Source organism: Rissa tridactyla, chromosome W, assembly GCF_028500815.1.
Source record: "Rissa tridactyla isolate bRisTri1 chromosome W, bRisTri1.patW.cur.20221130, whole genome shotgun sequence".
Lineage (NCBI taxonomy): Eukaryota > Metazoa > Chordata > Aves > Charadriiformes > Laridae > Rissa > Rissa tridactyla.
The window spans coordinates 28868817-28884186 of NC_071496.1; the positions used below are offsets into that span (position 1 = coordinate 28868817).

The 15370-nt window shown below is 45.4% G+C and overlaps 1 protein-coding gene across 3 annotated transcripts in view; it reads left to right on the forward strand.

Moving 5' to 3' along the window:
• Positions 1–340: 340 nt before the first annotated feature.
• Positions 341–15370, forward strand: part of LOC128901988 (BDNF/NT-3 growth factors receptor-like) — a 199379-nt gene continuing 184349 nt past the window's right edge. For all 3 annotated transcript variants that reach the window (XM_054184232.1, XM_054184233.1, XM_054184235.1), the window contains exon 1: positions 341–552. In XM_054184232.1, coding sequence (XP_054040207.1) covers positions 341–552 — 212 coding nt within the window. The remainder of the gene's footprint in view (positions 553–15370) is intronic.

Genomic DNA, 15370 nt, shown 5'->3' on the forward strand with positions numbered 1-15370 from the left:
CGTTTTGCAGCATCATCGGGAACCGCCGCGAGTCAGGCGGCGCCGCTGTCCGCCCGTGGGGCTAAGGCAGGTACTAGGGCGGGACGCATCACGCCGTGCCGTGCTGTGCTATGCCGGCGGCCCCTCTCGCCTCTTATCACCCCTTTCTGTCTCTGTCCTGCAGCAGCACCTGGTCCCGCCGCCCCGCAAAGCCTCCCGGGCGGCTGCGGTGCGTCCATGTGAACCCTGGCCGCGGGGTGCTCGCCCGCGGTTCCGAAGGCTGCGCACCCTCCGGTCGTGCTCCCCGGAAGTGGTGGTAGGTGGAGGACGTCGAGGCAGCTCTGGAGTGAGCGGGGGCGGCATGGCGTCCTGGCGGCGAAGACGGCCGGGGCCCGGCTTGGCGCGGCTATGGGGCTTGTGTTGCCTGGTGCTGGGCTCCTGGTGGGGCGCGCTGGGCTGCCCCGCGTCCTGTCACTGCAGCTCCTGGCGGATCTGGTGCGCGGAGCCGGCGCCAGGCATCATCTCCTTCCCCGTGCCGCAACGGAGCACCGAGGGCGATAACGTCACCGAGATGTGAGTACAGCCCGGCCCTAGCCCCGGGCGCGGAGGTGGCGGGGATGGAGCCGCCGGAGCGACGTGGGGCCAGCGGGCAGTGGGGAAGTTCCCTGCGCTGAAATGCACTTGCTCCGCGGACTGATGTTCTATCTGGAAGCCTAAAAGTCCGGTGTGATTTAATTTGGACTTGACTTCCCAGAGATATCATTTCGAACCCATTTAGATGATAAATCCTAGTTGCTCGCGATGCGTTTTCCTGGGAGCGGTACGGGCAAGTGAAACGGCACAGCGGAAGGTCAGCGCGGAGGTCGCGGGTCCGCGGAAATACCTGGGGTTGCAGAAGCGCGCAGCCGAGCTGCCGCCCCCGGCCCTTGCATCTGCCGGGGGGTGGGGTGGAGTGCGCGCCACCCAAATCTCGGTTCTGCATCGGCAGATATGGAAAGGGTTTTTTTATTTCTCTTTTTTATATATATATATTTTTGCTCCTTCCGTTTATTCCTGCGAATGGAGAGTTTGGTGGGTGGCCTTCCCCCCTCTCAGATCTCCACTTTATATTCTTTTTCTATTTAAAAGAGGGGGGAGGGGGAGGAGAAAGCGATGCAACACATTCTGATAGAAGGGAGAGCAAACTAGCTTCTCTGCTCTGGCCAAGAGAAGAGTCTGCTTTGCTCCCTAATAAGGTGGTTGGAAGGAGAAAATACTGTTTGCAGGAGAATGAACATTGTGCTGTCTCTCAGCAAGTGTTGTAGCATTAGGAAACCCTCATTAGTAGTGAGGAAAATGGAAGGGGTTTTTTGTTGTTTTTTTTTCCCCCCCTCTTACCCATGTGTCATTTCCAACCTTGTTTGACTGCAAATTATTTCAGTAAAGGAATCCAGTAGCTTTTTGTGTTTGGTCCTGCATCCTTTTTACAGCTCTGTGGAATCTACATACTTTGCCTGAGAAAAGCTGCAAAGACTTGCTGAGCAAAAATTTTGGATACCAGATTTGTAGATGATAGATATGGGGAAAAAAAAACCCTCTACAGCTATTTTGTCCATTTCCATCTTCCCCAGCACCTGCTGTTTCTGCATTGTTTCCCATGACATTTTTAATATAAAAGATAACAGAATATTTTCCTCCAAAATATATACAGATTTCTAACTTTCTCCCTTCTCCTTCTTTCTCCTCTTTTTCAGTTTCCTTTAGAAACAATGTGGAAATGTCATTAAATTTGGTGTGACTTCAGATTAATTATAGCTCTTGGGTTACCTTTCTGCAGTTTCTTATAGTCAGTTTGCTGCATTTCCCCATGTATGTGTAGGTAAAAAGCTTCTTCTACTCATATAGGGCCTACCTTTGGTAGATTTTTTAGGACCTGAGAGAATGAACTAATCTTTCTAAGTTGTTACAACCGTTATTGTTTCAGATGTTTGTTTAATATTCTGTGGATTGCTTAATTAAAAAAATTACTTCAAGCTATGCATCATTGCTCATTTTTCTAAGCTTTGCTACTCGTTATCCAGTATGTTCAATTTGGAGGTAACTCAGCAGTTTCTTCCTAGAACTTAAGCTCTGTTTAAAAGATCAGAGAAAAAATGCATATGTAAATATATATGTTAGACGTGATCAACTTAAAATGTGTCCAGTCATTTTGCATTGATATTTTTAGGTTTTATTCCTTTCTGTGTTTTTTCAGCATCACTGTTTATCTTTACATTTCTTTTCATTTTTTACTATATCATTCTGTGACATTGCATGTTGTGTTAGATGATCTAAAAATAATTTGGACTACTGAATTTCTCAGGAGATGCTATTGCACGTATTTAAGATGCTCTTTTTTAACATAAAGCATGAAGGCCTTTTAATTAGTTCGTAGACATAAATTAAAAATTGGATTCTTGCAGCTGCCACATTATTTCATTGTGTAAACTCAGCAAATAATAAGTATGTAAGGAAGCATTTCTAATATGGTAGATACAGAATGTGAAAACATATTTTTTAACACTGCATATCTTGTTTATTCTAGCTAAGCAACCAGTTTAAGAGGCTGTAGCATGCATTTTATTTAGGAAGCCTGAGGCCTGATTTTTCTTTTATATGTTCTGTAGTTACAGGAACACAATTCCATTGATTTATAGTGGAATTACTCTTGGAACAAATGAGAGTGAGAAGAGTATAAGACACTTAGTTTCTTGTAATATATTCCTTTATATTTCCTGAATGTCTTTTGAGACCAATCCTTCATTTATTGCTTATGTCCTGCTCTTGATTGGAGTGGGTCCCAAAACATCCACCGACTCCCTGGGAATGTTGCCTGAGTAAAGATCCACATCTAGGAAGAAGGCCATGTGCACTGGGAATTTTGCAGGTGGGATACTGCATGGTTGGGTTGGGCATGTGAAACCCATGGTGGTACAAAGGGTTGGCCGTGAGCCAGGTGGATGACACTGAGCAGGCAGGGTATGAGTAGGCAGCAAGGGTTTCCCCTTGGCTCCAAGAAGTGGGGAGAGAAAGCTGGAGTGATGCTGGTAGGAATAACAGCTGCAGTTTCCCATGCATTGAACAGCCTCCACCACTTGGTACCTAGGTGCCTTGGCTCTATTTTGGCCCATAGATAAATAGCACTTTAGAGCTTAATAAACACTCTCTTTCCAGTCCAGGTATTACTTTATTCCTAGTTGGATCACCATCCAAATTCACTGAAATCAGCAGAAAGACCTCCAGAGCACTTTTGCATCATCCCTGTGAGACTCAGCTGATGAAACTTGGTATGGAAGGACATAGGAGTACTTCTGCCTGGTGCTTTTCTTAGTTATCTTCCTCACTCTTCCCCTTCCTAGTTGTTTTTGCACAGTTTTCTCTTCTGATGGATAAAAGACATATTTCCAAAATCCTGTGCCTCTAATAGAATCATAGAATCATTTAGGTTTGAAAAGACCCTTAAGATCATCGAGTCCAACTGTAAACCTAACACTGCTAAGTCCACCACTAAACTATGTCCCTAAGCGCCACATCTACAGGGATGGTGACTCAACCACTTCCCTGGGCGGCCGGTTCCAGTGCTTGACAACCCTTTCAGTGAAGAAATTTTTCCTAATATCCAATCTAAACCTCCCCTGGCACAACTTGAGGCTGTTTTACTTGGGAGAAGAGACTGACACCCATCTCACTACAACCTCCTTTCAGGTAGTTGTAAAGAGCAATAAGGTCTCCCCTCAGCCTCCTCTTCTCCAGGCTAAACAACCCCAGCTCCCTCAGCCACTCCTCATAAGACTTGAGCTCTAGACTCTTCACCAGTTTTGTTGCTCTTCTTTGGATGCGCTCCAGAACCTCAATGTCTTTTTTGTGGTGAGGGGCCCAAAACTGGACACAGTATTTGAGGTGCAGTCTCACCAGTGCCGAGTACAACGGGACAATCACTTCCCTAGTCCTGCTGGCTACACTATTTCTGATAGAAGCCAGGATGCTGTTGACCTTCTTGGCCACCTGGGCACACTGCTGGCTCATATTCAGTCGACCAACACCCCCAGGTCCTTTTCCACTAGGCAGCTTTCCAGCCACTCTTTCCCAAGCCTGTAGTGTTGTATGGGGTTGTTATGACCCAAGTGCAGGACCTGGCACTTGGCCTTGTTGAATCTCATACCGTCGGCCTCGGCCCATCAATCCAGCCTGTCCTCATCCCTCTGTAGAGCCTTCCTACCCTCAAGGAGGTCAACACTCCTGCCCAACTTGGTCTTGTCTGCAAACTTGCTGAGGATGCTCTCGATCCCCTCATCCAGATCATTGATAAAGATATTAAACAAAACCGGCCCCAGTACTGAGCTCTGGGAAACACGACTCATGACCGGCTGCTAACCGGATTGAACTCCATTCACCACCACCCTTTGGGCCTGGCCATCCAGTCAGTTTTTTACCCACCGTGGGCTGGGGCGTCAGGGGTCCGGTCGGTGAGCGGGTCCGGTCGGTGAGCGGCAGGGAGCAGCAGTTCCGTAATTGTCTTTGTATATTCCTCTATCCGTGTTATTGTTGTTGTTTTCTTGTTCCCTTTGCTGTTCTGTTAAACTGCCTTTGTCTCAACCCAAGAGTCTTGCCTTTTTCTTCCGATTCTTCCCGTATTGGGAAGGCCCGAGCGAGCGGCACGTGGTTCTTTGTTGCCGTCTGAGGCTAAACCACGACAGTCCTTTTTGACGCCCAACGTGGGGCTCGAAGGGTTGAGATAACGACAGAATTCAACTAGAGCTTGAAAAAACGAATGTGTTGTATGCGTTTATTGTATTAGGCAAATAGTCGCTGGTCACCATGTTGCTTGGTTTGTTCTCATGGCTGTGTTATGTGAATTCCTATATGGCTTATGTACTCCTTCCGATGATGTTTGTTACTTCTGGGAGAGGGATGAGGATTATCATTCTGCTGTCCTGTGCGATATCGGCTTATGAGATGATAACATCACTTGTTAGACAGTTACTTTGGGGCGTTTATGTGATATTGCTGTCCTGTTCATACCTTGGGCATCATCTCTCAGAATTTATTAATAATTACACCCAGCCTGTGGGGGAAACAGTGGGGGACACTTTCCCCAGGTCTTTGGCCTCCCTTTTCTCCTTCGGGTCAGGTATGACAGCTTTTGAGAATTTTGAATATCCTTGGGATGCCCAAACCAGCCTGGTCCTATTGTTATGTCTCCTGAATGTGTTCCAGGTCTTGTTTAGGGTTAAACAGCTATTTAAGACTACCACCCAGAGATCTGCTCCGAGGCTGGATAGTCAGGGGTGGCACGGCATGTGGGAGAACATGGGCAGGTACCTAGAGAACTTCTCACCTCCAATGGTCTGGGACTTCGCCCCTGAACAATTACAGGACCCTGACAGAGTGGTAGAATATCTGAAGGGAAAATGCTGTGGCTATTCTAGAGAGGCACAACTCACCACACTGTGCTGGGCCCTGGCCAGTATCTACCAGGCACTGCTCAGTGTTATGCAGCACCCTCAGGGGGAAGAGATGGAGACCAGACCGACAGACACTGCAGCTACTGCAACCCCTGCAACAGACACTGTGGCTACAGCAACCCCTGCGACAGACACTGCAGCTACTCCAACCCCTGTGGCAGCCACTGCCACTGAACCAGGGAACCAACCCGTGCCAGTATCAGTTGCCCCCATACAGAAGAAGAAGTACACAAAGAAATCAGTTTGCTTAGTAAGAGATGATGATGAACCAGGGTCATCACGAGAGCAGGAGGAAGAGGCAGAACCAGAGATAATTACCCGATCCCTATCCTTGAGTGAGCTGCAGGATATTGAAAAAGATTTTAGCTGACTTTCAGGCGAGCGCATTGTCACCTGGCTGCTTCAATGTTGGGATAACCGGGCCAGTAGCCTGGAATTAGAGGGTAGGGAAGCCAGGCAGCTGGGATCCCTGTCTAGGGAAGGCGGCATTGACAAGGCAATTGGGAAGACGACCCAAGCCCTCAGCCTCTGGAAACGACTCCTGTCAGGTGTGAGGGAGAGGTACCCCTTCAGTGAGGATGTTGTATGTCAACCAAGCAAGTGGACCACCATAGAAAGAGGTATCCAGTACCTGAAAGAATTAGCCGTGCGGGAGATGATTTATTATGACTTGGACAATGCAGACTTACCCACAGACCCTGATGAGGTGCAATGCACAAGGCCCATGTGGCGGAAGTTTGTACGGAGCGCACCATCGTCATATGCCACCTCACTGGCAGTAATGGAATGGAAAGGTGAAGAGGGACCAACGGTGGATGAGGTGGCTGGCCGGCTCTGGCGATATGAAGGAAGTCTCTCTTCCCCCCTTGTCTCAGCTGTGGAGAAACTGTCCCAGAAGGTCCAGCAACTTGAAGAGAATATGTCCTACTCCCCACCTGTATGGGCCAGCGTCTCAGCTATTAGGAGCAGGCATTTCCCCACTCAAGAGAGAGAGAGTACAGAGGGTACACACCACGAGGCACCCTGTGGTTCTACCTGCGTGACCACGGGGAGGACATGAGGGAGTGGGATGGACAACCTACTTGGATCCTGCGGACACGGGTACAGGAGTTGCAAGGAAGGACAACCACAAAAGGGGATCCCTCCAGGAAAAGTGCCGCCCCAGTTTCCAGGGGGCAGTTCCCCAGACAGAGCAGAAGGCCTGATCTTGCTTCTGATCCTCCTGAAGGAACTTCGAAGTCGTTTATGCAAGAAGTGAGTAATGGATACTATGACCAGGATTAGAGGGGCCCTGCCTCCGGCCAGGTGGAGGAAAGGGACAACCGGGTTTATTGGACGGTGTGGATTCGATGTCCTGGCACATCAGACCCACAGGAGTATAAGCCTCTAGTGGACACGGGTGCACAGTGCACTCTAATACCATCAAGCTATAGAGGGGCAGAACCCATTTGTATTTCTGGGGTGACAGGGGGATCCCAAGATTTGACTGTACTGGAGGCGGAAGTGAGCCTAACTGGGAATGAGTGGCAAAAGCATCCCATTGTGACTGGCCCAGAGGCTCCATGCATCCTTGGTATAGTTGCCTACCTTGCCTGGTCTCTCGGAGGACTCTTCTGTTGTGGGGTTGTCGAGGGTCAAAGAACAGCAGGTGCCGATTGCTACCACAGCGGTGCATCGGCAGCAATATCGCACTAACCGAGACACTCTGATTCCCATCCATAAGTTGATCCTTCAACTAGAGGTTCAAGGAGTGATCAGCAAGACTCGCTCACCCTTTAACAGTCCCATATGGCCAGTGTGAAAATCTAATGGAGAGTGGAGGCTAACTGTAGACTATCGTGACCTGAATGAAGTCACACCACTGCTGAGCGCTGCCGTACTGGACATGCTAGAACTGCAGTATGAACTGGAGTCCAAGGCAGCCAAGTGGTATGCCACAATTGATATAGCGAATGCATTCTTCTCAATCCCTTTGGCAGCGGAGTGCAGGCCACAGTTTGCTTTCACTTGGAGGGGCGTCCAATACACCTGGAATCGACTGCCCCAGGGGTGGAAACACAGCCCCACCATTTGCCATGGACTGGTCCAGACTGCACTGGAACAGGGGGAAGCTCCAGAACATCTGCAATACAGTGATGACATCATTGTATGGGGAAACACAGCAGAAGAAGTCTTTGAGAAAGGGAGTAAAATAGTCCGAATCCTTCTGAAAGATGGTTTTGCCATAAAACGAATTAAGGTCAAGGGACCTGCACAGGAGATCCAGTTTTTAGGAATAAAATGGCAAGATGGACGCTGTCGGATCCCAATGGATGTGATCAACAAAATAGCAGCTATGTCTCCACCAACTAGTAAAAAGGAGACACAAGCTTTCTTAGGCATTGTGGGGTTTTGGAGGATGCATATCCCAGATTACAGTCTAATTGCAAGCCCTCTATATCAAGTGACCCGGAAGAAGAAGGACTTTAAATGGGGTCCTGAGCAACGACAAGCTTTTGAACAAATCAAACAGGAAATAGTCCATGCAGTGGCCCTGGGGCCAGTCCGGGCAGGACAAGATGTTAAAAATGTGCTCTACACCCCAGCCGGGGAGAACGGCCCTACCTGGAGCCTCTGGCAGAAAGCACCAGGGGAGACTCGAGGGAGACCCCTAGGGTTTTGGAGTCAGGGATACAGAGGATCCGAAGCCCGCTACACTCCAACAGAAAAAGAGATATTGGCAGCATATGAAGGGGTTCGAGCTGCTTCGGAAGTGGTTGGTACAGAAGCACAGCTCCTCTTAGCACCTCGACTGCCGGTGCTGGGTTGGATGTTCAAAGAAAGGGTCCCCACCACACATCAGGCAACTGATGCTACATGGAGTAAGTGGATTGCACTGATCACGCAGCGAACTCGAATGGGAAACCCCAGTCGCCCAGGAATTCTGGAAGTGATCATGGACTGGCCAGAAGGCAAGGATTTTGGAATGTCACCAGAGGAGGAGGTGATGTGTGCAGAAGAGGCCCCACCATATAATAAACTGCCAGAAAATGAGAAGAAATATGCCCTGTTCACTGATGGGTCCTGCCGGATTGTGGGAAAGCATCGAAAGTGGAAGGCTGCTGTGTGGAGTCCTACACGACAAGTTGCAGAAGCCAGTGAAGGACAAGGTGAATCGAGCCAGTTTGCAGAGGTGAAAGCCATCCAGCTGGCTTTGGACATTGCCGAATGAGAAAAGTTCACAGTCCTTTATCTCTACGCTGACTCATGGATGGTGGCAAATGCTCTCTGGGGGTGGCTACAGCAGTGGAAGCAGGGCAACTGGCAGCGCAGAGGCAAACCCATCTGGGCTGCTGAACTATGGCAAGATATTGTTGCCCGGATAGAGAATCTGGTTGTGAAAGTACGCCATGTAGATGCCCATGTGCCCAGGAATCGGGCCACTGAGGAACATCAGAACAACCAGCAGGTGGATCGGGCCGCTAGGATTGAAGTGGCTCAGGTGGATCTGGACTGGCAACATAGGGGTGAACTATTCATAGCTTGATGGGCCCATGACACCTCAGGCCATCAAGGAAGAGATGCGACATATAGATGGGCTCGTGACCGAGGGGTGGACTTGACCATGGACACTATTGCACAGGGCATCCATGAATGTGAGGCATGCGCTGCAATCAAGCAAGCCAAGCATTTGAAGCCTCTTTGGTATGGAGGACGATTGCTGAAATATAAATATGGGGAGGCCTGGCAGATTGATTATATCACGCTGCCACGAACCCGTCAAGGCAAGTGCTATGTGCTCACAATGGTGGAAGCAACCAGTGGATGGCTGGAAACACACCCTGTGCCCCATGCCACTGCCCGGAACACTATCCTGGGCCTTGAAAAGCAAGTCCTGTGGCGACATGGTACCCCAGAGAGAACTGAGATGGACAACGGGACTCATTTCCGAAACAGCCTCATAGACACCTGGGCCAAAGAGCATGGCATTGAGTGGGTGTATCACATCCCCTATCACGCCCCAGCCTCTGGGAAGATAGAACGATACAATGGACTGTTAAAAACTACACTGAGAGCAATGGGTGGTGGGACCTTCAAACATTGGGATACACATTTAGCAAAAGCTACCTGGCTAGTTAACACCAGGGGATCTACCAATCGGGCTGGCCCTGCCCAATCAAAACTTCCACGTACTGTAGAAGGGGATAAAGTCCCCATAGTGCACATGAAGAATATGCTAGGGAAGACAGTCTGGGTTAGTCCTGCCTCAGGCAAAGGCAAACCCACCCGTGGGATTGCTTTTGCCCAAGGACCTGGGTGCACTTGGTGGGTGATGCGGAAGGATGGGGAAGTCCGATGTGCACCTCATGGGGATCTGATTTTGTGTGAGAATAGCCAATGAATCCAATTGTGTGTTGTTAACTGCTAAGTAACCCTGTCACTGTGTGTCCTCATTACTATAATCGCTATCAGTTGTACTACGAGTAAGGCACAGGGGTGATGGGATAAGAACTGACCTCAGCAGCTGGCACCCAGCAACTTCCTCAAGATCTACATCTTCAGCCCACGGACTGTGTGCATGAGCCACACCGGGTGCACCAGTCACAACCTCCGAAAATACAGCATGGAACAGGCCAGCAGCACACAGCATCTCACCTGCCCTGAGAGACTGGTCTAACAGATGGAGCCCAGAGCCATGGATTAAAAGAACTCAACGGACACTTTGGAGGGATGGCCCATAAACTAAGGGCATTATATCTGCATGAATATATATGTGTATATATATATACATGACGGGGAGAGTGGTGGCAATTCATTGGGACCTGTAAGATCTGGGCATGGCATAGATGGTATGGAATAAGGGGTGGATAATGTCCTGGTTCCGGCAGGGACAGAGTTAATTCTTCCTGGTATTCCATGCCATATGAGCCATGCCCACCCTGAGCTGCCAGGGGAGGGGGCAGGAAGTCCCCGCTTGGAGCGGGCTGGGGTGTCCCTGGTCCAGTCGTTGAGCGGGGAGCGGCGGTTCCGTAATCGTGTTTGTATATGCCTCTATCCGTGTTATTGTTGTTGTTTTCTTGTTCCCTTTGCTGTTCTGTTAAACTGCCTTTGTCTCAACCCAAGAGTTTTGCCTTTTTCTTCCGATTCTTCCCGTATTGGGAAGGCCCAAGCGAATGGCATGTGGTTCTTTGTTGCCGTCTGAGGCTAAACCACAACAGCAACCAATAAGATTAGATTTTTGTCCTTTTGCTTAGGTTGCTGACATGTACTGGTCTCAGTCTGGAATGCATGTGCCCATGCTAAAATCGTTTATTATAACACAGGTTAATCATAATAATTGTTTTGTAGTATTGATGTTATTAGAGATAAACTGAACTCCAAAGTGAAGCATGAATTGAAATCATGAAATCAGCCACTGAAGGTCAAACTAAGATCTAAGGAGCAAGAATGGTGAGAGTAAAATTAATATACAATTATTGTTAAATCCATACACTATAGGTACAATGACACATGAATAATTCTTAGCAAGATCACTTGAGCAAAAATATTAATATGATAGTAAATGAGTCACTTTAAAAGTTTTAAGCATTTTTTGTAAAAAGCCTGATCTAATTTTTTCTCTTTAAGTAAAATGTACTGTTAGTATATCTCAGTGTATATGACTCTTCATAGTCCTTGCTATCAAAGTATATTCTTGCAATGCAGGTATGTTCCTGGCCTAGTTTAGCAGCTCTAGTATCAAGTCATTAATATGTTATCTTATGATTATTTAGGTGAATGAGGTTTGAAATTATTTGTTGTATTTCAGGAAGAACTACTTCTCAACAAAATAGTAGGTGACTTTAGCTCTTCCCCTGTAAAAGAGAGGCGCTTGTGTAGTGTATACATTTCAAAACCACAAAGTAAATTTCTAATGCAGATATATAAAGCACTCTAGAATTGTTAATAAATAAGACAGGACAAGTAATTTACAGAGTAAATTATTTAACAAGTCATATGAGCCTGTGCTAAAAAAAAGCATGTTTAAATTCATATGAAGCTCGGTGCTGTTGTGTATTTTGGGGGGGTCTCATTTTAGAATTTTAGACTCTGTTGTAGATTAAATATATTATAAAACTGTCAACAGGGCTTCTCAACCCCCATCCCCTTCCTCCTGAAAACACTTTTGGATGTGCAGGATGGCATAGCTTGGCTGGATTTAATGTTTATTTCTGGTGTTTCGTATGATATAGTAAAATACAGGGCATCGAGCTGCAAATTATTAAAGGGATTTTGGACAGTTGTGATACAATAGCTCCTTTTAGGAATCTGTCTGGTTTTTTTCATCTTCCTTTAAAGATCTTAGTTGCTTATGGTGAGTTGAAAGTAAGCATTATGAAAATCAGTTTTGTAATTTCCAGGCTCTAAAATTACCCCAAATATCACAAACCATAGGGTTTTACATATTCTGGTTTCTTTTTGCTCTCAGCTAACCTTTTGCATCCCTTGTTTTAATCCTTGTTCTTCCAGTCAATGAGGACTCATGGGGCTCCTTGGGAATTTATCTGGGGTTGTCTCTGGCATGCTGAGACGGGGCAAGCTGGCTTTTGCTAGAGGAGGGCAGCATCCTTCAGGTGTTCAGTGTTGTGCAGGATTGGGCTGGCAAGACACTACCTGTAGTTCTATGTCTTTAGTCGCTCAAGAGTTTTAAGAGAGGTTTGGGATTTATTTACTAAAATTAAGGTAATTTGTATGAATTTGAGACTTTGGTCTGGAGTATGTTGTTTTCATGAAACTTCCACTTCTTTCCATACTAATGAGAAAACAGAAGGCCTAGGAGTCCAGCTTCCAATATCTTTAGAATGTCATTTACCAGATTTTTCAGATTCTGTTTTTCCTTTATTATTTTTATGCTGAAAGTATAAGAGAGAAAGCAGCCTATTGAGATTCTAGATCTCGAATCACTCTAAATCCAAAAAATTTCCATAGCTAAATAAAGGTTTTATTTCTCCATTTTGAATTAGTTTTAAAGTAAGAGGGGGAAAAATAATGTACTTTTTGGTTGCAGTTCTCTCTCTCCAGTGTTTGTCACCTTTCACTGCAGCAATATCTAACATGTCAATAAAGGTGGCTCGTAGAATTTCTTTGCCCAAGCTGGATGAGTATAGTAGGTAACGAAGCATAAAAATCAGTATTGACTGATGATTATTGATAGCAGTTATAGCTGAAATGATTAAATATATTTAATACCAGATCAGCTACTCTTGTTTCTGACATTCTTGAATTCATGACAGAATTCATGACAATATTCCTTAGTTCTAAGCAGGGCCTGAAGAAACAAAATTTTTTTACAGAACTAAGAGAAAGTAGAACAAAGCAGACACAAGACCCAAGACATTTGTAAAAACAGTTTAAAAGAGCATACTCTCTAAATGGTGTTATTTGAACCAGCCTTTTGCTAAGCCTACTGGTCCTGATCCATCAAGATACTTAGATGCCTTTTATTTTAAGGGCTCAGATTCTGGCCTTGTTAAAATTGGTGGCAAAATGTCAATGGAATTAGTATTTCACCAATGTAGAGTAGTTTAGAGGACATATGCTAAGGACGAAAAGAACTTTGATTCAAGCATTTTCTTGCCTTTTTTTAAAATAAATTTGGAAGAGAAGGGATATTCTTGAGGTCTATTAATCCATCATGTGATTTATTTTTGGCTTGGGGCTTTTCTTGGATCCCAAGTGTTTTCCTATTGTGTGAAGACTAAATATGTTGAGGCAAGAGGAAATTGAGATTGAGCATTTTAGAGGGGTGTTTTACAAAGTTTAAAATAATTCCATATTTAAATGAACCTGCACAGTAGTTCCATGTGCAGAACAATGGCAGTTGCAATCGCTACAGAAGCTTGTACTAGATTCACAAGTTCACTATATACATTTGTCCAATGTGTAAATAAAAGAAGGACAAGCAATTAATTAAAGTTAGTTCATTGCCGAAACAGAAACAGTGAAATGGTAACGCTTCTAAGCTTCTTATGGGAGAATCTGTTGATAGAACTCTAATTGGGGCTGGGCAAATTATTTATTTATTTTTCATCTTGGTTTGTCAGTTAAGACAACAGAAATCTTTTGGGTTTAGATGTAAACAAAATATTTTTTATCTTTTTAATTTCTGAACCATACATATAAAAATAATTAGGGCCATATTAAGCAGATATCCTCTGTAACATGGATATCCTATATTACATAGTCAGATGCTGTATTCAGTATGAAGAGCATATAGGACGTGACTTTTCCCCATACTTCTGCAACAACTGTCTGATTTTCTAAATGCCAGACTGCACAGCAAGCATATGCAGATAAATCATGTGTCCATACTGGGCATGTCAGACTTATTGGGCATGCATGGGGGACTTTTCACAGCATATGCCATTAGTGTCATATGCTGGACTTGCTAAGCATGTCTGGGACTGTCCCAGACCTCAGCATTTAAAATCTGGCAAGTCTCCATGAACTGCATAGCAAAGGCACTTAACTCAGCTGGCTACTCTCCTGCCAACAATGGAGAGTCCGCCTCTTCCAGGAAGTGATTCAGAAGGCCTAAATTAGATTCTTACTGCAAATCTACTTACTTATCTGATGTAAGCGTCCTCCTCTCTCCACTGACTATAAGAAAACTTTGGGAACTTAGTTCACTGAGTGGGAAAAGCAAGACCTCCCTTCTAGCAAACAGCATCATGCTGTGGAGTAAGCTGTTTGTGTGGTCCAAAACAAACCATTTCAGAAGAGTATTGTGCAGGGTTGCTCTGCTTGATTCAGAGCATGGGTTTGAATCAAGGTCTTGCATGTCAGCATCTTAACTACCATCCTATATGGCATACAGATGTGGATTTGTCTTTATTCTTCCCATCAGAGTTGACTAAATTCATGTGGAATACTTAAATATGCTCTTGGGTCAGAGCGCAGAACTGTCTGTTTAGCTAAGTGGTACTTAGTTGTATAGTGAGACAGCTGAATCGTGTTCCTGCTCTACTGAATGTTCAATTATGACAAAAATTATAACAGCATGAACAGGTAAGGCTGAGACTGCCCTCTCTGATGGCTTTATGGTATGGTATCTTCTGGGAGACTGGGATTACAGTCCCTCAGGAAGAGGGAAGAATTGAACCTGGTATTCCTGGATAATAGTTGAACATTATTTCTAGCATTTCCTCCAAATCTGTGGTCTTCTACCTCACATAGACATGTCTTTTTCTATTTATTTTTTTATCTTTTTTTTTTTCCCAGCTGAACCTATTCAGTGAATATGGGTCTGTTTAAGGAAGCTAAAATACCTTTTCTGGATAGAGAGATGAATAATCTGTTGCTTTTTCATTTCTTACTTCCCCCTCAAGTCTTGTCTCTTCCTAATTTTTTTAAAATTAGTTTTGGAATACAATATGCATGCAGTGATCCTTGGCTTGTAAACACATATATTAAACTCTCCTACTAGGAGTAGTTCTGTTAACTTCTATGTGGCTAACTATGCAGTATACTCAAGCATATGCCAAAGTATTTTCAAGTTTAGAGTAGTAGCAATGTAAGTATATTTTGAATACTGTATATGCCTCATGTATTTATATGTGTACACAAAAGTTTGAACTTTTCACGTTAGGTTCAAATAGTTTTACAAACATTTTGAATTGGCACAAATCCATATGTGGCATAAAGATACCAAAGAGGAAAAATTAGTGCTGGATAGAACTTTTGGGTTTTTTTCAGCACTAGACATCACTGCAGATTCTGGACTGTGTTTGTGTGCAGTGGCTGTCTTGTTGCCCAAAGCCCATGCTTTTTGGAGGGCATGGACCTAGGTGGCACAGCTACAGAAATAGTTACCACTTGTCCTGGAGGTGGGAGGGGGTGGAAGAAAGATCGCTTTGATCTTCCCTGCCCTGAACATTTCTTGCAACTCT